The sequence below is a fragment of the Cucurbita moschata genome, unplaced genomic scaffold (genome assembly GCF_002738365.1).
Source record: "Cucurbita moschata cultivar Rifu unplaced genomic scaffold, Cmos_1.0 Cmo_Scf00036, whole genome shotgun sequence".
Lineage (NCBI taxonomy): Eukaryota > Viridiplantae > Streptophyta > Magnoliopsida > Cucurbitales > Cucurbitaceae > Cucurbita > Cucurbita moschata.
This window is the reverse complement of record NW_019268552.1, coordinates 1,617,479-1,636,526: the sequence shown is the minus strand read 5'-3', so window position 1 is coordinate 1,636,526 and position 19,048 is coordinate 1,617,479. Positions and strand designations below refer to the sequence as shown.

The following is a 19,048-nucleotide window of genomic DNA, read 5'->3' as shown; positions in this document are numbered from 1 at the left end:
AAAACCAAACCCGTAATGAATTATGGAATACAAAAAAACACCCCCTTTTGTGAAGTGAAGGGCTTTGATGAATCAAATTGCATTATTTGGTTCTTTTTGTGTGTGAAAGTATAGAAATTTGAGTGTTTATGGATGTGAAAGGAAAAGCAGGCACTACTTTAAAAACAAACACAAATGAATCTCCATCTATGGTTTCACATCCAAATGGCACTTGGCAGCTTCTTGTTATTGGGGAAATGGGCTCCATCAATTATCATCCTCCTCTCATCTTTGACAAACCCATCTTGTGGGGGTCACTTGTCACATCCTTCGATTAGAAAAAAGGGCCAACAGGAAGTTTCCCCCTTTAGTGGATTCATCTAAAGCTTCCATTTTTTCTTTCCCCCCAAGAGATTAGATTGCATTCATGATTTCGATCGGAGTAGGATTAGATCTTTTCCACAGTAGACACGCTCTAAAATCGTGAGACTCTAAACGGACAATATTTGTTAATGGTGAGTTTGTACAGTTACAAATGATATTAGAATCAAGTACTGGGCGATGTGTTAGCGAGGATGTTGGACCCTCAAGAACGATAGTCCGACATCGGTTGGAGAAGGGAAGGAAACATTCTTATAAGGAACATATATGTGTTTTAAAACAATGAGAGAAACCCCGAAAGAAAAAACTCAAAGAAAACGATATCTGCTAGAGATAGACATAAACAGTTACAACCATACACAGAAAAGCTAACGTTTTTTTTTTTTTTTTTAACCATACTCAAGTTTGGTTATAATGTGAGATATGTAGGGTGAAAAGATGGGTATGAAAAGTGGAGAAAGATTGAATTTTTAGGCATTTTGTTGTTGGAGAGTTAGGGTATGGTGTGTGATAATAGATATCCATAAGAGAAACAAAGGCTCATGGTGTCCAACTCAAGTGCCAGCCACCTTTCCCAATACAAAAAGCTTTTGTCTTTTATCCAACCACTGGTGGGCCCTCCCCATATGGTTCATTAAACCCCATTTATTTTCTTTTTTCCTCAATTAATAATTCAATGTCTTTTTTTGCAGTTAGGAATCTAATTAATGCCTCTAAACCAACAAAATCATCATCATCATCATCTTCCTCATTCAATAATCATTTGTTTATGACACATCGATCTGAAATTTCCAACAAAATCATCATCATCATCTTCCTCATCATCTTCCTCACATCGATCTGAAATTTCCAATAAATTTGGAAATTCTCATTTAACTCGACTATGTAAAAATGAGATATGTTGCAGTGATGATTGAAGATAAAAGAGGGTTTCTATCCAGATGTTACTGTTGAAAAGATGATGAACTAAAAGCTCAAGATTTTAAATTAAGAGACCCATAAAAAGACAGAAATGAAAATGATGGGTTTAGAAAGGTTTTGAATTTTAAATATATAAAAAAAAAATATCGTCCCCTCTATGATTTTACATCAACTTGAAAGTGAAAAGTTACTTACACCCAATCACACGATCATTTCTCTCGCATTTTAAACCAAATTATGTATCTCTCTCTCTCTATACACTACCTACTCCACTTTCAGATGTCACTCTCGAAGTGGAGAATTTCAAACCAAACTTTATAGAGAGGAAGGAGGGAAAATTGTATCGTAAAAAAAATCGGTAGACATAGAGACGATTGGAGAACGAATGGCAGGGAAACAATCCCAACTACACAAATTTATTCCGACCCTACGTCCCTTTCACTATCTCATCAACTCATGCACGTCACCATTCATAGACGACTTAATTGGTGCAGTTTTCTTCTGTGATGTCATTATTCACTTCAACCAAGAGTTCAAATCTCTGACCTTTTAATCTGACCATTAATAATTTAATGTAAAGAGGAGATGGGCTTACTACATATTTGGGCCGACATCCATTTAGGCACGTTGGGCTTCCTCTTTACCAACCCATGAACCTGCTTTCCAACCGACTCTGCTGACGTGGCCATGTGTTTGTTTATTATGAATAAAAAGAAAGGCAGAATGGTGCAACAGAATTGATGGGATGTGCAAATAATGAAGAGAAATTAATTTGTTGAAAGGGCAGTCTCTCTCTCTCTCTCTCTCTCTCTCATGTGCTGTAGGATACCCAATGTCATAAATAACATTAATATATAGTTCAAAACTTAGGACAATCAAATCAATTTAATGTACCATCGGAGGTTCCAAATCATAAATGCATTCAAACCAACCATTATACTTTTTTTTTCCAATTGTTTCGGAACGTTGTCACAAATTAAATCAATAAATGATTCTAAAATATGATAATTAAAAAATGAGGCCCAAATAAAATATTTGTGAAAGAGAAAAAGGCTTCAGCCCATACTATAAATTGGGCCCAAAATTGAGGCCCAGTGAGGTGAGAGAAAGCTACGTACCCTTTTCTCCGAATCTAAAAGTATTGTTTTTTTTCTTAAATAAATATTTACCTCGAAACCTTAATTTATTAAATTAATTGATTTAAAATAAATAAATAAAAGATTTGTGGAATATAAAAGGGTTTTAATCCAAAAGAATAAGAAAGGAATTTGTTCGGAAGAAGCTAATGGCCGCTATGTCTTGTCATGGTGAGAAGTAAGCAAAGAATTAATATCTAAAACTAAAATTAAATTAGAACATTCATGCTTCGAAATATCGTCACTTGTCACAATCGCACTATTGCAGTAGCGGGACAGCGATTGTGCGACATTTATTCTAACCCAGTAAAAAGATATAGATTTCGAGCCACGTTTGCAAGACATGTTTTAGAAAATGTGGACGAAAAAATACATTTGAAAACAATTATTAAGAGTGTATTACATATCGAATAATATACTTCAAATAAATCGATAATTATTAAATTTAGTGTTAAGATAAGAAGATGAGAATTTTTCGTGTGTTCAGTATCGTAACCAAAATTTTATGGTGTTTAATGAGTAACGTAGATTTGAGGTAAGCGTGTATAAGAGGAAGAGATAGCACCACGTTTTGTGAAATATTCGAGCCAAAATAATGTGTTCCATATTCAAATTAGGGCAATCAAATGGTCAATTGTGGGGTTGAGAAGACAAGCCATCTTTGCCCCATTATGTGCAATTTCAATTTCAACACTATTTTCTCTTTGAAAAAAAAAACAACCCCTTTGTAGGAAAGTTGCCTCTTTTAGACACCCAATAACTCCCCATTCATGTGAACGCAACGAGTAATTTTTTGCATCTATTGCATCAAGTCTAGTAGTTTCTTGGTTCCATGACATTTTTTTAGGGTTTTGATTTAGAGTGCAACTCGGTTGGTTCTGTATTCGAAGCTGGCTCGAGTATTAAAGAGGATGCTTCTGTAGTTTCAAGGATAGAGATCATATAGTACCGTCCATTTATAAATTCAGTTTGTATTTTTTTGTTGGAAAAGTTTAAGAGATTAGGAATGTTCATTTAACCCACCTTAAACGGTGGTGCAGAGAATCTATTTACATAGCAATAGGAGAGAGCAATAAATCTATTAGGAAGGAAGGATAGAGATCAAGGTTGTAACATATATTATTCTCTTACGTTTATTAGGAAGAAGTTTCCACACCCTTACAAAAAAATATTTCGTTCTCCTCTCAAACCGACGTGGGATCTCATATAGGGGCGAAGGACATTACATAATATTTTTATTTATTGAATATTATTATTTTTATTCGTATGTTTTTTTTATGAGAATGAAAATTGGAATAAATATAAAATAATGAAAAGTAACTAAATATACATAAATATTCAAAATTATCGGGACTTAATATAAGAGACAAATATGAAAAGTGGAAATTAAAAAAATATATTTAAAAAGGGAATTCATGCGTGTTTTTGTTTTATAGTAATTAGAAAAATAATTTGAAAATATTGTGGAATATTTGACATTAATATTATAAAGAATATCTCTATCTAAAGAAAAAAAAAAGAAGAAGACCCATTGGACAAAATTTCCTCCACTAACTTTATATATATTAATAAAGTTAAGTAATATTATTAAAGCCTTAAATTCTAATTTAATTACTAAAATACATTAAGGGAGATAATTTAAATTAAATTAAATATAATTTGGTAATAATTGTATGAGTGAGATATGGGAGGCAGTGGAGAGTACTGGAATTGATCGATAAAGTTACCCAAAACGAAGGGTAATTTGTTGTCAGTAAATTAACTGTTTTACATCACCACACACCCAGCCATAGTAAAAATAAATATAAATGGGAAAAAGAAAAAGAGGGCGGAGGAGGGTTGAGAGAGAGAGAGAGAGAGAGAGAGAGAGAGAGAGGCGGGATGGTGACAGGCAAAAGGATACCTCACAGACAGTGGATTAGCCAATGAGAAATCGACAACGAATTAGACGAAACCAAGGTGGTATTACAAAACCACCCATCTAAAAATCTCACCTCCATGTTCTTGAATTCGTTTGGTTTTGAATCAGTTTCATATTTGTGGGAGGGAGTTGGAGTTGATTTTGGTTTAGGGTTTGTGAATGGGGAGGGGAAGAGTGCAGTTGAAGAGGATTGAGAACAAGATTAATATGCAAGTGACCTTCTCCAAGAGAAGGTCTGGTCTGCTGAAGAAAGCTCATGAGATTTCAGTTCTGTGCGATGCTGAGGTTGCTCTTATCGTCTTCTCCACCAAGGGCAAGCTGTTTGAATACTCCACTGATTCTTGGTATGTTCTTCCATTGCTCTTCATCAATACCACCCATGTTTCTTCTGCTGCTTCTTATCAACAAAACCCAGCTCCCAAATTCCATTATCATTATTGTTTTGGTTTTTCAGTATTATGCTCCAATCACTACATTCTCCTTGTCGTGTTTTTTTCAACTTTACACTACTTATGAGCATAACCCAATGAAAAGAGGCAGCTAGATTTTCATGTTTTCATGTTTTCATGTTTTCATGTTTTTTTTTCCAACCCAAAATGATTGGACCCATTTCAGATTTCTCTTTTTTAGTGTTCATTATTGAACAAATGAACAACAACCCTTCTTCCCTCCCCTTCTTCTTGTTGCTCTAACTAAGTGGATCAACTTGAATTACTCTACAAATTTACTATTTAATCAACCATTTAAATCCATCCTAAATATTTGTATTTTTCTCCAGATTACCCTATTTTATTTTTCATAGTTCGACTATGGAGTAGGGATTCAAACTTTCGACTTCCGAGATAGAAAGCCGTCTCTTAACCTTGAGTTATAGGCTACAAAAACAAGAAAAACAAAGGGTTAATAGACAAGATTTGTATGATTTTATTTAAAGCAAACAAAATGCCAAAAGCACTTTAATAAAGAAATTAAGTTATTTATTTATTCATTCTTTTGTTTCAGAAAAAGAGAGATTGAATTAACCATATAAACTTCTTATTATCAATCAACATATTTCAACTAATTCCAATTTATGAGCGCTTAACCGAAGATAAAACATGGAGTATATAGTTAGAATGGTGATTGGCATTATTATTGTGTGTATAATGAACGAGTGTAGCTTTGATGAGCAGCATGGAGAAGATCCTCGAGCGTTATGAGAGGTACTCATACGCAGAGAGGCGGCTCATTGCAAATGATAGCCAATCAAACGTACGTATCCAACCCAATCCATCCTATGAAGTTGGGGGTGATTATAATGAAAAGGTTTTGTGTGTTTAGGGAAATTGGACTCTTGAATATGCGAAGCTTAAAGCCAGAATAGAGGTTCTTCAGAAGAACCACAGGTAAAACTTAGCTTCTTCTTCTTCTTCTTCTTCTTCTTCTTCTTCTTCTTCTTCTTCTTCTTCTTCTTCTTGTGGGAATGGTATAAAGTTGGTTGGGATTTGCAGGCATTTCATGGGGGAAGATCTTGAGTCCTTGAGCCTAAAAGAGCTTCAAAATATTGAGCAACAACTTGATTCTGCGCTCAAGCATGTAAGAACCAGGAAGGTATGGATATGATGATTATGTTAGATTGGATTATTGTTCATCATTATACACACTTCATCTCCATAACCTTTTCTTCTACAGAACCAACTCATGCATGAATCCATTTCAGATCTTCAGAAAAAGGTAACTTTTTTTTTTTTTTTGTTGCCTTCACACCTCCAAAAAAATGCTTAATGATTCTATATACGTACATAAACTTGTTCACCTAATCTCGCGAAACAACCGTTTAACTCTATAATATTTGGTTTGAGTAGAATTATAATCTTAGAAAATTTTATTCTCAGTTAACATGTGGCTTGGTTTGAAAATATGTTTTAAAATGATTTTGAACATGACAAGAGTAGAGATGTCCAGCTTACAGGGCTCCCTCATTTTTTATTTTCTTTTTAATTTTGTTAGTAGAACATTATATTAAATAGAAATTATTTTTTGAAAAATGAAAAAGTTTTCCAAAAAAAAAAAAAAAGGAAAAGAAAAACAAGAAAGCATTGTCCCATGGTCATCTCTAGCAGTCACAAACACACCCTTAAATCTCTTTACTTGGATTAATCTGATAGACATATATGGGATAACATTGATGGTGGATAGAACACTTGTAGAATTTATGTAACAATATCAATTTGGATCTGTAAAAACAAGAACAATAAGAACAATTTCATTATGTTGGCATGTTTGATCAGGACAAGGCGCTTCAGGACCAAAACAACATGTTAGCCAAGAAGGTAACTCTCTTCTTCTTCTTCTTCTTACCTTCATGCATGCGCGCACACACACACACGCACACCATAATGTCCTTACTTAATTTACTTGCTTTCTTTTACTCTAAACAATAGATAAGGGAGAAGGAGAAAGCACAAGCTCAAAATCCACAAATGGAGCAGCACCATCAGCAGCATAGCCATGCCATTGAACCTTCTCCACTACTTCTTCCTCAGCCATTCCTATCTCTTAACATGCCGTTAGTATCTTAACTACAAACATTACATTGATTTAGATTAGGAGTTAACATCAACTGGGTTTGTTTACTTGCAGTTGTCCTTACCCAACACACGCCACCGGACACGAAGAATCCGCCGCCAACCACGACAGATCCGGCACCCTCCTGCCGCCCTGGATGCTCGGCCACCACCTTGGTAACTGAAATCATATAGCACTACCTAATTCTTTTGCTGTATGGACCCCTTTTGGATAATGGATGCTTGTGAAAGTTGTAGCTTTTTTAGTAAGTAATTTTCAGAAAAGGGTATAATGAGCTAAGAAGCATGGCTGGCTTGTGGGTTCCAAAATTAGACCTTTTTATAGAATAAGGCACACAGTGACATATGATTGTATATAGATGTGTAAATGGCAGCCACTAACTAACTTTAGTACTCTAATTTTCCAACATCTCTCCCCCTTCTTGTCTGTTTTAGTTCGTTACGTATCGATATCAGTCTCACGATTATAAAATGCATATGTTAAGGAGAGGTTTCTATGTCTTTATTATAAGAAATGCTTCGTCCCCCTCTCCAACCAATATGAGATCTCACAATAGATTGATATCAAAGCGAACAAAATCTGCTAGTAGTAGACTTGGGTTGTTGTTGTTGAATGATGGAAGTCCCACATCGACTAATTTAGGGTGTGATCATGGGTTTATAAGTGAGGAATACTAACTCCATTGGTATGAGGCCTTTTGGGGAAGCCCAAAGCAAAGCCATGAGAGCTTATGCTCAAAGTGGACAATATCATACCATTGTGGAGAGTCGTGTTCGTCTAACAGTTGCAAATGACATCAGAGCTAAACATCGAGCGGTGTGCCAGCGAAGACCTCTCTAGCTAACATTGATTCGTAACAAGCCAAAGCGGACAAGTCCGTGTGGCATCAATACTTTTAAACTTAGGTCTATCACTTCTCTATTTTCCCTTTTTTGATCCGATTATAATTAAATATTGTCACGGTTACCATTTAAGTATCCGTGTGCGTCAAATTAAGTTTAACATATCAGCATTAATAAACAACCTAGCTGGAGGGCAAATATCAAACTATATAGTAAAGTTTGTATAAAAATTTTGACCATTAAAAATGAAGGTACAAATAATTTTACATTATGAAGCTACATTAAAAACAGAATTAATATTGTCGGTAGGTGACTCAACAGACAACAATAATTAAATCGAAATTTAATGAACCCATTACATCATTTAATATTGCTATTACAGTTCTACAAATTTGTCTAAATTTTTTTATATGGTTCAAATAAGATAATTAGTTCAATATTTATTTAGTAATATTCTTTCATATTTAATTAAGGGCAAATTAAATGTAAAAATGATTGCATATTTAGAGGATGGATGATAATAATGGCAAAATTTAGAACCAAAACTTAACATAATTGATGAAATGAAGAGATTGGGTATGATGAAATAATTGGCTGTTCAACGCCATTGGAAAGAGCAGAGTGTTAGGTGGATGAGTCAATCACTCAAACAAGAAGAAGACGACTGGAAAAAGAGAGGAGGCCTCGTGTGAAATAATTCAAACAATTCATATTTCCAATCATATGAAAAGGGAAGCAAAAATTAATGAATAATGAATGTGGCAGCCATTTCTGAAGACTTGGCTACCAAAAATTTATGTTCTGCACGTCTAAGCTGGCTTGGAACAGCCCTACCGTCATTTGACATTCAAACAACAAAACAACTGAATCTTTAATGCATCGAGTTTTGGGTTCCAAATTCCACACTATTAAAGTCAATGCATTGCTGTCCCTATCCACCATTCTTTTTTTTGGATTTATGTTCAAGCTGTTTATATGGGTGGAGAAAAATGGTGGGTTTTGAGTTTTAGAGGGAGCTGAAGTTTGTTTGGTCTCTGTTTTCATGGCTTGTTTCTGGGTTTGTTCTAGGCCACAACACAAAAAACCCATATCAGATTCTGTGGAGAATGTCCAAAAGAAGGAGCTTTTGAGGAGTGTTGTTAGTGGGGAAGAAGAGTTCAGCTCTGATAGCTCCAAAGCTTCGTCTGAAAATGGAAACAGAGTAATGGTGGTTGTGGATTGGAGCGTTGAGGCTGAAGGGGCTTTGGAATGGACGCTCTCTCATGCTGTTCGGAGTCACGACACCATTGTTCTTGTTCATGTTCTCAAGAGTTTGAAGACTCAAGGTGAGAATTTCAGAGATTTGTGTTTCTGGGTTGAGATGGAACATGGCAGTGATTGTTTTTGTTTCTTATTTTTGCAGGTTTTGAGTTTGGGAATAAGGTGAATTCCACAAAGGAGGCCTATAAGCTTCTGTTTTCTATGAGAAACATGTGCTTAAAGAGAAGGCCTGAGGTAACTTCATGTTAATACTATGCTTATAGACATATGCATACCAATATGTATCTAAATGTGTACAACTCAATTGCTTGAGTAGGTGCAAGTAGAGATGGCATTACTAGAAGGGAAAGAAAGAGGTCCAATAATTGTGGAAGAAGCAAAGAAGCATAAACTCTCTCTTTTGGTACTTGGTCAAAGAAAGAGGCTGATTCTTCGGCGTCTATTGAAAAGATGGGCGACAGGACGCTATCGAAGGAGAAGGAAGAAGAAGACTTGTCGAGCAACGGCGGAGTATTGCATTCAGAACTCATCTTGCATGACCATTGCAGTGAGGAAGAAGAGCAAAAAGATTGGAGGATATTTGATCACGACCAAACGTCACAAGAACTTCTGGCTCTTGGCTTGATCTTTTTTCTTCTTTTCTTTTCTTTTTGTGTATCATATTCTTTCACCTTCTTAGGTTTATAAAAAGGTTCTTAAAAACTGTAGTTTCTGTTCTACAAAGAGTGATAAAAAGATCCAGCTCTACAATTCTATTGTTCAAACAAATTGTTTAGTCAATCAGATTCTATAGCAGAGGTTGATGAAAGTTAGTCGGCCGTCCTTCAAATGGAGGGACCGATACAGATTGTTAGGCTGGATTGATCGTCTTTCTTCGACAGACCGAGATTTAAAGGAAAAACAGGAAGAGAAACTGTAAGAACAGAACCAACAAATGTATTTTATTTTCAACTTGAAGTCATGAATTACATAAACAACCAACAAATGTAGATGTATTTGAACTATACACAGACAAAGGCATCGAATTCTTTGTAAATTCTAGGAGGGCATTTTCTAGTGAATAAACATCTTCAGCCTTTTAATTCCCTAGATCTACTTCAGGTTCAATTATGAAGTTGAACCAGAAAATAAAAGTTGAACATACCACTTTCGGTCATTTCGAGGCTATTTGATGTTGTTGCCCGCCATAGGAGTAACCATGTCGACATGCAATTTCGTGCAGTTGATCATAACCTGCAAGAACACCAGCCCCTGCAACACCAACAAGCATATTGGCAGTGACTCCTCGAAAAAGAGCAGCGATACCCTCATGGCGAATGATCTCGGAGAATGCATGTAAAGCACTGCGGTACTTCAGGGTTTGTCCAGAGGTAAGCATCATTCTTCGTCGCAGCGTGTCGAAAGGATAAGCGCATACCCCAGAAAATGTTGTGATACTCCACCCCAATAAGAAACTAGCAAAAAAGTTCCCCTGCATAAAACAATAAACCACAAACTTTCAAGAACATTGAAGGAAAGGTCTAAAAAAAAGCAACCAGATAAAGTGAAGATGTCCATGTTTATGATAGTAAGATGTTGTATTTCTCCAACAAGCAGCTCCCAAGACTATCATTTGTGGAAAACTGGCTAATTGATGCACAGAATAGAATAGATGCTTTTACCTCAAACTGCCCAACAAGAACAAGAGGCTTTAACGTGTCGTAAATCCCAAAATACATGCCCCTATACAGAGTAATTCCCACAATTGAAACACTAAATCCTCGGTATAGACCAACAATTCCATCACTTGACAAGGTTTTTCTGTAGACATCCAGCAACCCTTTAAATTGGCGCTGGCTGTTTCTGCCACCGTCCGTTGCATCGGTGCCTAGTCGAGTACGTGCATAATCCAAATGATACAGAAAAAACGATGTTGTTGCTCCTGCAGCACTTCCTGAAGCAACATTTCCAGCAAACCACTTGATGTATCCGTCCTTCTCTTTTGAGCGCCCGAATTTCGTTTTGAAGTAACCTTTGAATGCAAAGTTGAAAGCCTATGGGCAATTCAAATTCTCTTCTGTAAAAGCATTTGGAGATGATATCGTAAAATTAAAGCTTTGGTCATTAAAAGTAACAATAAACCATAATTCTCAATCAGTTCATTAGAATCTTGAATATTCTCCAAAGTGTCATCAATCAGAATGCATCATAAACCTTCATAGGGATTAAGGTTACATTAGTTCCTGAATCTGTGGTCATAAATTCATGATTTCAGCCAAATGCTAATTCAACTTTATGCTAATGCTACTAAATGAAAGAGGCTACAGAGAACAACGAAAAAGGGAATCCATAACCAGAAAAGTAACAATGAATCCAATATAAAATTGGCAGTAAAAGCTTGTGTAGCTGCTGAAAGAAATGAAGCTTTTGTTGCAGAGAGAACAAATTGAAAGTTCATGAAAAGAAGTACCTGAGTAGGGAAATATCGAATAACGTTAGCCTGATTTCCCCTCCATAGTGACAACGGCCCTTCTTCTCTCAAAACTCTTCTGAAACAGTCATGAATGCCCAGATATGGCTTCTTAAGATGCCCTCTCTTTATCATCTCTCCCTGATTCTGCAACAGAAGCTTGACCCGTTCAATCGGCGCCGCTGCACTTTTAGCCACAATCGCGGCGACACCACCCATCACAAAATCAGCTGAAAATTTCTCGGATTTGGTCGCCATTAGTTTCTCTTCTCTCGCTGCAGAAGGAATTGCAAGAAAACATTTAAACCCAATACAGAAGAGAGGAAACAAAAACAACCCATCAAATTAGAAATAGCTAAGAACCATAAAACGTACGATTGAGAGAAGAAGGCAAATGGGAGAGGAGAGAGATAGAGAGAGAGAGAGATGAAAATGGCGGCGTGAATTGGATTGCCGAGGAAAAAGGCGTGGATTTAACTTTAACAAATTGATTCCCTTTCATCTATTTTACATGCTCCTCCCACAGCCTCTTTCCATAAAAATAAAATTACAAAAATAAATAATAATATTTGATGCTTAAATTTTTTTTTTTAAATTTTGTACCAAAATAAATTAAATTATTTCTAATTTTTTAAAAATGATTTTCGCTTATATCTAATAAAGATAGTATTGAATATTTTATGTCTAATAGATCCTTCAACTTTCAATTATCTAACAAATTTATTGGTAGACTCGAATTAATTATTAAACACAAAATAAAATCTATGACCAAAATAATAGAATTTCGAGTATCAATCCTAGCATTAAGATAGAGGAACATATATCATGAGAAGTGTCATTTCAATTTGTGAATCCTATCAATACTTGTCTTAAACGCGTTGTCTATGGTCGCATGCTCGTTGCAGCCAAAACCCTTGAGTTGTATCACTTTTTGGATTGTATTTTCTAAGAGTACGACGTACATTATTTTCTTTATTTATCTCAAATGTTAGCTTTCAAACTCCTTTTCTAAATTTTTTTTGAACCTCCGTTCTCTAAAATTTTCGACTTAAAACAATGTTAGATGCTTGGGTATACGTCATCAGGCTGAATGCGACAAAATTTCGAGTTGGCTCACTCACTGAGTGATAAGAGTGAGCGTCGCACAATCGCTTACAAACGTCCTGTAGAAGGTCCTAAAAATGACCAATACAATCCATTCTATAACCTATGATCTTCCTTTCTTATATCATACATGAATCCTCAGAATTTCTTCCGAAGCTATGAGGGTTGTTTTGATCATCTAAACTGCATCAGAAAATGAGAGAGATGTGCTCCATACTTGCAGAACAAGATGTCTCTCTAGCGCACAACCAAGCATGGCTCGTTGCCATTACACACCAACATGGGGAAGGCTAGATACATCATACATACAAAATGAAATAAATACTTCCTCTTCAACATTTCCATAAATATGTTTATTACAAATAAATGACTCGAGTAACCCTATAGAAAACGCTATTATGCCCTACAAACTATCAGAGAGAAATGCCAGATGATACCAAATGAAGCAATAACCTGTGCTGAAACTTAGGCTAGCATCGATCGCCTGAAACTTATGTTTCGAAAACAAACGACTGAAGACGTGACCTTGCAGCTGCAGCAGCAGCAATAGATTCTTCATCTTGCCTTGCCTTTGCAGCAGCAACAGCAGCTACATAGTCTTGTCTTGCTTCTTCCATTTCCTGCATTTTCAGATCGTCCAGATCATCCTGAATCACAGGAGAAATAGTCTCAGTCGTTAGAGGTCAACAATGAAGATCAGGTACTTGTGACCAAAAACAAGCTAATATTTTATGCAAAAGTGACAGCATGATACGCTTGAGCACAGAAAGAATAAGTATGCTAATCTTTCCAATCAATAAAACATATGGCATATCGAACTGCAGATGGGAAGGGGCTTATGCATAAATCATAAGAGCATAGAAAAGAACATCATACAATGTAAGGACAGCTCTCCGGGAGATACACTGAAAGACTATAATCTTCAACACGTTCATTGCAATCATTCTTTGACAAGCCTTCGAGTAACAGCATAAACGATGAAACGTCTCCTTGCGATGACTTTAGCTCTTCTTGAAGTTCTTCTATTTTTGAATTTGATGTCATTACCTCCCATTGTATCTTCTCCAACGCAGCTTGCTTATCTGCAAGCTTAATCTGCATATGAAAATGAATTATGTAATGATTTGTACAGTAGTTACTCATCCATCTTTGTTACATAACCAGAAGATTTACAATTGGAAAACTACAAGGAATCCGTTTTTGGAAATGTTTTCAAGATGGTGGGATTCACCGATCGACACAAGTTACTTATGATACTTATATTCGACCTCAACAAAACAAACCCGACAAAATGATACTTATTTCAATGAACAAAATGCAATTCATGGGAACCTTTGCATCTGAAAGTTGGGAATGAATCATCTTTATTCGAGAATCCTTCTCTGCAGACTGGAGATTCAAAGCATTGAGTTTTGCGTAAACGTTGTTCATCTGGTCCTTCGACATCTCGGCTGATTTTAGAAGTTCATCCTTTTCAATCAATTTCTTTCGCAGATCTTCCACTTGTTCTCTCAATGTGATTAGTTCTCCTTTATCCCTTTCAGAGACCAGAGAACTTGAGGAGAAAACCGAAAAGCCATCGGCATCTGAATTACTATCAACATTGTTACCCTGGTCCTTGTCCCCATGGTCTTTCTTCTTCTTGGTTGGAATAGATTGGCCATTATGCCTTCCTTTCTGTTCCATCTGCAAAATACCCACAAAGGGAGTAAAAATTCATCAATTGAGGAATGCACAAAAACCGAGAGACAGTGACAATGGAAAACAAGCTGATATTAGGATATTGGCAACAAAATAAGCAAAGATTATAAAATCATGGGGCTCTGCGCTTAAATTAACAGAATACATCACAAACAATTCAGTAAACTCATCCTGCCTTGAAATCAAAGCGCCATATACCAATCGATGGATTCATAAAATCAGAGATAAAGTGTATACAAGAAATCACAGAACAGTTTAACTGGTTACCTTCCTGTGTAATGATTCTCTAGAAGGTGTTTTAGTGTAAATCATTGAACCCCGCTTCCTGAATGAACTGCTCGCTTTCCGATCCTAATTCAAAACAAATATCCATAAACAACAAACATCAAAAACCCAGAAAAAAAGAAAGAAAGAAGAAGAACAAGAAGCGAGAAATGGAACGAAAACTTCGAATATGAAAAGAAATCACAAATTGAATTACATTTTCAACCATTGAACCTTCATCGAATACAGAAAGATGCAGTGCACGAATTAATTTCTTTCCTAACTTTCCCCCGGTTCCCATCTCTCGAAATGAACAACTCCAGCCTTTCGCATCTCATGAGTAAAATTTATACAAACCTAAAAATAGTACGATTCCAAAATCAAAATTTCCGTTCATCACGAGACTCACGACACACCCCCTCCCCTCTAGTACTACAATAACAAAATTCCCATTCCATTTAAATAGCAAAAAAAATAGCTCAAAGAGAGACGAATTACAATAAGAGACTGAACGAGGGGTACGATTTCGACGAGATTGTTGAAGAGTTCACGATCCACATTGCCATTAGCGCCAGCAGCAGTAGTTGCGGAAGCTGAAATTGGTGGGATTGGGAGTGATGAGTGAGTGAGGCGGCGAGTCGGGGACGCGTTGTGGTCGCCGGAATTCCATGATTTCTGATCGCCGAAAGCAGAGTCGTCTTGCAAATCGACGAAATGTTGGGGCTCAAACATGGTTGAGAAGACGAAATCTCCAGTAATTTACAGAAGAATTTTAGAGGAATGAAAAAAACCTCTGGAATTAGCAAACCAGAGAGGAAAGGAAAAGCGTAAAGAGGAGAAGAAATTGGATAGTGAGAGTCGTTTGGGGGTCGAATTTTGAAATTCGTTTTTCTTTAGGATCATCGACAAGAATGCCAGAGAACTCTTCTTTTGCTAAAATACCCTTCCAAATTTCTATTATTTCAATTTATAACTTTTTTTATTTATTTTATTTGCCCTCAACTTTTTCAAATTTATATTTATTTAAACTTTAACAAAATATTTAATAATTGAAACTTACTCAACAATTAATATTTTGTATAATTTAAATAGTTGTGATTTCCGATTGCGACGCCACCGGTAATCTCAACCATTCATTCGGTTTCATCACTCGTCGGCAAATGATCCAACGATCCAAATCCCTCGCCCCTTTCTCCGCCTCCCTTCCAGTCTCAATCCAACCGTACCAATCACCCGCCTGATTCAACCTCAGCGGCGACGGGAGGATTTCCAAATCGGACTTCCACGAATTCGATTTCGACGACGGCGAATCTCTCACGATCATTGCAGCCCTCGGCTTCGGCTTCGGCTTCGGGCTGTTCTTCGCTTTGCGATTTCCGCCGCCAACAGGAACGTTGCGGAGGACACCGCCGATGGTCCAGTAGCGGCGGCAGGTCTTGCAGAAGTGGCGAGGCTGAGAGTAATTGTAGTTATTGTAATAGCAGAATTTGGTGTCGGGCGAACCGCACCTTGGGCACTTCCATGGCTTGGATCGAATGTCTTGCAAATCCATGTGCCCTAATTCTCCCATTGTAAGAGGTTTGAGTTTGGACTGTATATATTTAATGGAATGATGGACGGGAAGCAATTAGGATCGAGAACAGGAGAAGTCAGAGTTGAGGTCGGCAGCGGCGGAGGAACGCGGCGGAAGCGAGTGCAGAATGAGGAAACACGTGGAGGAACGGAGGAGTGAGAAGGATGGCTTTGTCGGCCATTTTTTGACTTTCAGAGCGCCACGTAAGCATGGAGAGAATGCTGAGGTGTCGGGTCAATGTATTTTCTTTTAATTCTTGTTTAAATAATTAATCTGCTTGGGTTATGAAAGTGGGGTTTATAGCTGTTATTGGTGTAAAAGATTGTGTCGGCCATGAATAATTGATTAATGCGTATTTCTTTCAACAATTTTATTTTTTATTATTATTCAGTTTCTATATAAAATAAAAAATATAAAAATATAATTTAAACCAACTCTAAAATATTTGAATTAAGTTTGACATTGAACTAAAAATATTATTTTTACAAGTTATTAGAAGGAAATGGTTCTAGTATCTGGAAAATAAAATCAATTAATTCAAACGTATTTTAGACAAAAATTCATTTATATTAATTAGGTTTGATAATTGTAGAATTTTATTTTTTAAAAAAAAGAGCCATCGTGAAACAACTTTTCTTAAATAAAAACGATTCTAAAATAATTTTAATTCTACGACTTTCCATTTTTATTCAGTTTGATATCAACTTTTCTTCGTTCTAATTCCAATGGAGTCAACGCTCCTAGGTAGATTAATATAATATATATATATATATACCTAGCAATATGCTTTTACTCTTTTTAGCTGAAGGGCCATGTTACGAGAACAAAATAATATTCCTTTAAGTTAGGTAAGTCGATTTTGGAAATGAAAATGAAAGAAGATGCCAAATAAAACGTGAAGCAATTTTTTTTAGTACGACGTATGGGCGTGGAAATCCAATTTTTTTGTTTATTGAGTTATGCTCGAGTCTAAAGAATATACCCATAACCTAAAATTAGAATATAATCAATATCTCTATTTTAATTTTAAAAAAAATTAAATTACAAATTTAGTATAAGGTGTTTTTACAATTTCATGAAATTCTGGTAAATATTCTCTTCGTATTTCTCTATAATTTATATTAAATTAAAAGTTTAAATAATAAATTTAAGATTTTGAAAACTTTTTATATAATATGAAATGTGTAATGCTGAGTTAATCAAAGCCACGTTATTCTCAAATACATATAATGTTTTCCACTAATTACGAGAAACATTAATTAATTATGTATCAATATTATTTAATAATTTTGTGATTCAGAGCCCAATAATGAAATTAGATTAAATTAAATTAAATCGTAATTCATAAATGATAAAGTCCAATTGAAGCGAATTGAAGTTTATTAATGCTTCCCAAGTTCTACACCATAAACCCTTCAAAATTAATTAGAGTATGGCAACCTAAATTCTGCCACATAATTATAAAATTATTAAATTCTACTCATTTCGATTAATATGGATATAGAAAATTTAAGGACCAGAGGTGTATGCGAGTTACGTTGGGTTCGTGATTCGAATTAATAGTCCTATGTTTTCGTGTTGGGTTAAGTTGGGTTGGGGTGTCGAATTGTTTAATTATTAAAAAAAATATTTATACACGAGGTATAAAAAATTAATATTCTTAATATTCGGAAGGATTAAATATAATATTATAAGAAAGGAAGCAATTATTTTAGCATTTATATTATATTTCTAAAAAATGATAAAAGGCTTGGAATAAAACAATTAAATATAAATGTACAAATTTGTGTCGAACATGTTTAAATTTGGAAGTCAAAAGTATTGTATATTAAGTAAATTTGAAGAATATTTTCCCTTTTTACAAAAATAGTAAATTTGAAGAATAATCAACAGCCCATTTTACGGTATTGACTTTTATAATTCCAATTTCAATCATTTTACACATTAATTAAATAACATATATATCTTGTATTTTGAAAAATATTAAATTATATGATGATTTGGGATTTTTACATAAGGTGAAATTTAAAAACTTACCAAATTAATTTCTCAATCTTATATATTAGGGTATCAAAATTAATAATGGGTGAATCTTTGCGGCATAATTTAAATAAATTTAAAAGGAAAAAAAAAGATCAAATATTAAAAATAAAAAAGTGAGTTATAACTCTCCAAAAACTAAAAAACTTCACCAAAAATAGTTATAATGTCTTTTTCTTTTGGAGGAATGCGTTATAATTAATTAAATTTTAATTTTTTTTTTACCATTCTTAAAACGAAAGTTTATTAAAAGGTAAAATTTTAAGATGAAATTAAAAGTATAGGATAAAAATTAATTATATATATGTATGTATATATTGTCAGAATGAGGGAGAATCTCCGCGTAAGAAACATATTTTAAATATTATAAACAATAAATATACGATAATAATGATGGTCCAAAAAGAAGCAATAATAATATAAATTAATGTTGTGAATTAAGAATAAATAATTAAATTCTGAGTGGTTCCCATGACAGGCCAAAAAAAATATATTAAAAAACTCAAAATCTATAATATCACCGACTGCGAATTTCAAAGAAAAAACCGCGTGGCGATATTTTAAAACTAAAGGTTATCGCGGTTTTATTGAAATATATCGTGATATTAAAGATTTCGCGAGTTATTTCACCACCTACCGAGGGTGGGTGACAGTGAACCCTACGCGAGATCTCTTTTAAGTCATATTCTCGATGGGACACGTGGAAGAATCTCAGTGGAGAAGATAGACTGAACGTGACAGTGGGGTCAACGTATCTGGGTCCGAGTTGGGACGTTTTTTATTTGCCCGTGAATCCGAGCCCACTGTGAACAGAACCCGACCCGACTGCATCTACCGGTACGGATCTCTTCTTCTTCTTCTTTTTTTTTTTTTTTTTTTTTTTTTTTTTTTTTTTTTTTTTTTTTTTTT

General features: G+C 35.1%; 5 protein-coding genes across 8 annotated transcripts; 2 read left to right on the top strand and 3 right to left on the bottom strand.

Moving 5' to 3' along the window:
* Nucleotides 1-4,266: 4,266 nt before the first annotated feature.
* On the top strand, nt 4,267-7,314 carry LOC111431275 (truncated transcription factor CAULIFLOWER A-like). 2 transcript variants are annotated; one of them, XM_023067852.1, is made up of 8 exons: nt 4,267-4,682; nt 5,511-5,589; nt 5,659-5,723; nt 5,829-5,928; nt 6,010-6,051; nt 6,609-6,650; nt 6,762-6,886; nt 6,961-7,314. In XM_023067852.1, the coding sequence occupies exons 1-8, from the start codon at nt 4,498-4,500 to the stop codon at nt 7,067-7,069; spliced, it is 747 nt and encodes a 248-aa protein (XP_022923620.1). In that variant the 5' UTR covers nt 4,267-4,497; the 3' UTR covers nt 7,070-7,314. The 2 variants fall into 2 exon arrangements, with proteins under 2 accessions (XP_022923620.1, XP_022923621.1); XM_023067853.1 differs by having other exon boundaries at nt 4,534-4,682; nt 5,498-5,589.
* A 1,366-nt stretch (nt 7,315-8,680) lies between these two features.
* Nucleotides 8,681-9,849, top strand: LOC111431650. Its single transcript, XM_023068354.1, has 3 exons — nt 8,681-9,073; nt 9,151-9,242; nt 9,325-9,849. The coding sequence occupies exons 1-3, from the start codon at nt 8,791-8,793 to the stop codon at nt 9,631-9,633; spliced, it is 684 nt and encodes a 227-aa protein (XP_022924122.1). The 5' UTR covers nt 8,681-8,790; the 3' UTR covers nt 9,634-9,849.
* A 90-nt stretch (nt 9,850-9,939) lies between these two features.
* LOC111431293 (ADP,ATP carrier protein ER-ANT1) lies at nt 9,940-11,940 on the bottom strand. Its single transcript, XM_023067879.1, has 4 exons — nt 11,833-11,940; nt 11,458-11,732; nt 10,670-11,041; nt 9,940-10,479 (listed from the first exon to the last, which is right to left on the bottom strand). Exons 2-4 carry the CDS (start codon nt 11,713-11,715, stop codon nt 10,162-10,164), a joined length of 948 nt encoding a protein of 315 aa, XP_022923647.1. The 5' UTR covers nt 11,716-11,732; nt 11,833-11,940; the 3' UTR covers nt 9,940-10,161.
* Nucleotides 11,941-12,757: 817 nt separating this feature from the next.
* On the bottom strand, nt 12,758-15,538 carry LOC111431730 (protein MICROTUBULE BINDING PROTEIN 2C-like). Of its 3 annotated transcripts, none has more exons than XM_023068450.1 (5): nt 15,025-15,538; nt 14,530-14,613; nt 13,894-14,238; nt 13,438-13,656; nt 12,758-13,208 (listed from the first exon to the last, which is right to left on the bottom strand). In XM_023068450.1, the coding sequence occupies exons 1-5, from the start codon at nt 15,256-15,258 to the stop codon at nt 13,053-13,055; spliced, it is 1,038 nt and encodes a 345-aa protein (XP_022924218.1). In that variant the 5' UTR covers nt 15,259-15,538; the 3' UTR covers nt 12,758-13,052. The 3 variants fall into 3 exon arrangements, with proteins under 3 accessions (XP_022924218.1, XP_022924217.1, XP_022924219.1); XM_023068449.1 differs by having other exon boundaries at nt 13,894-14,247; nt 15,025-15,535; XM_023068451.1 differs by lacking the exon at nt 15,025-15,538 and adding an exon at nt 14,744-15,009 and having other exon boundaries at nt 13,894-14,247.
* A 49-nt stretch (nt 15,539-15,587) lies between these two features.
* On the bottom strand, nt 15,588-16,200 carry LOC111431732 (dof zinc finger protein 4-like). Its single transcript, XM_023068452.1, has one exon. It carries the CDS (start codon nt 16,094-16,096, stop codon nt 15,611-15,613), a length of 486 nt encoding a protein of 161 aa, XP_022924220.1. The 5' UTR covers nt 16,097-16,200; the 3' UTR covers nt 15,588-15,610.
* Nucleotides 16,201-19,048: the final 2,848 nt, after the last annotated feature.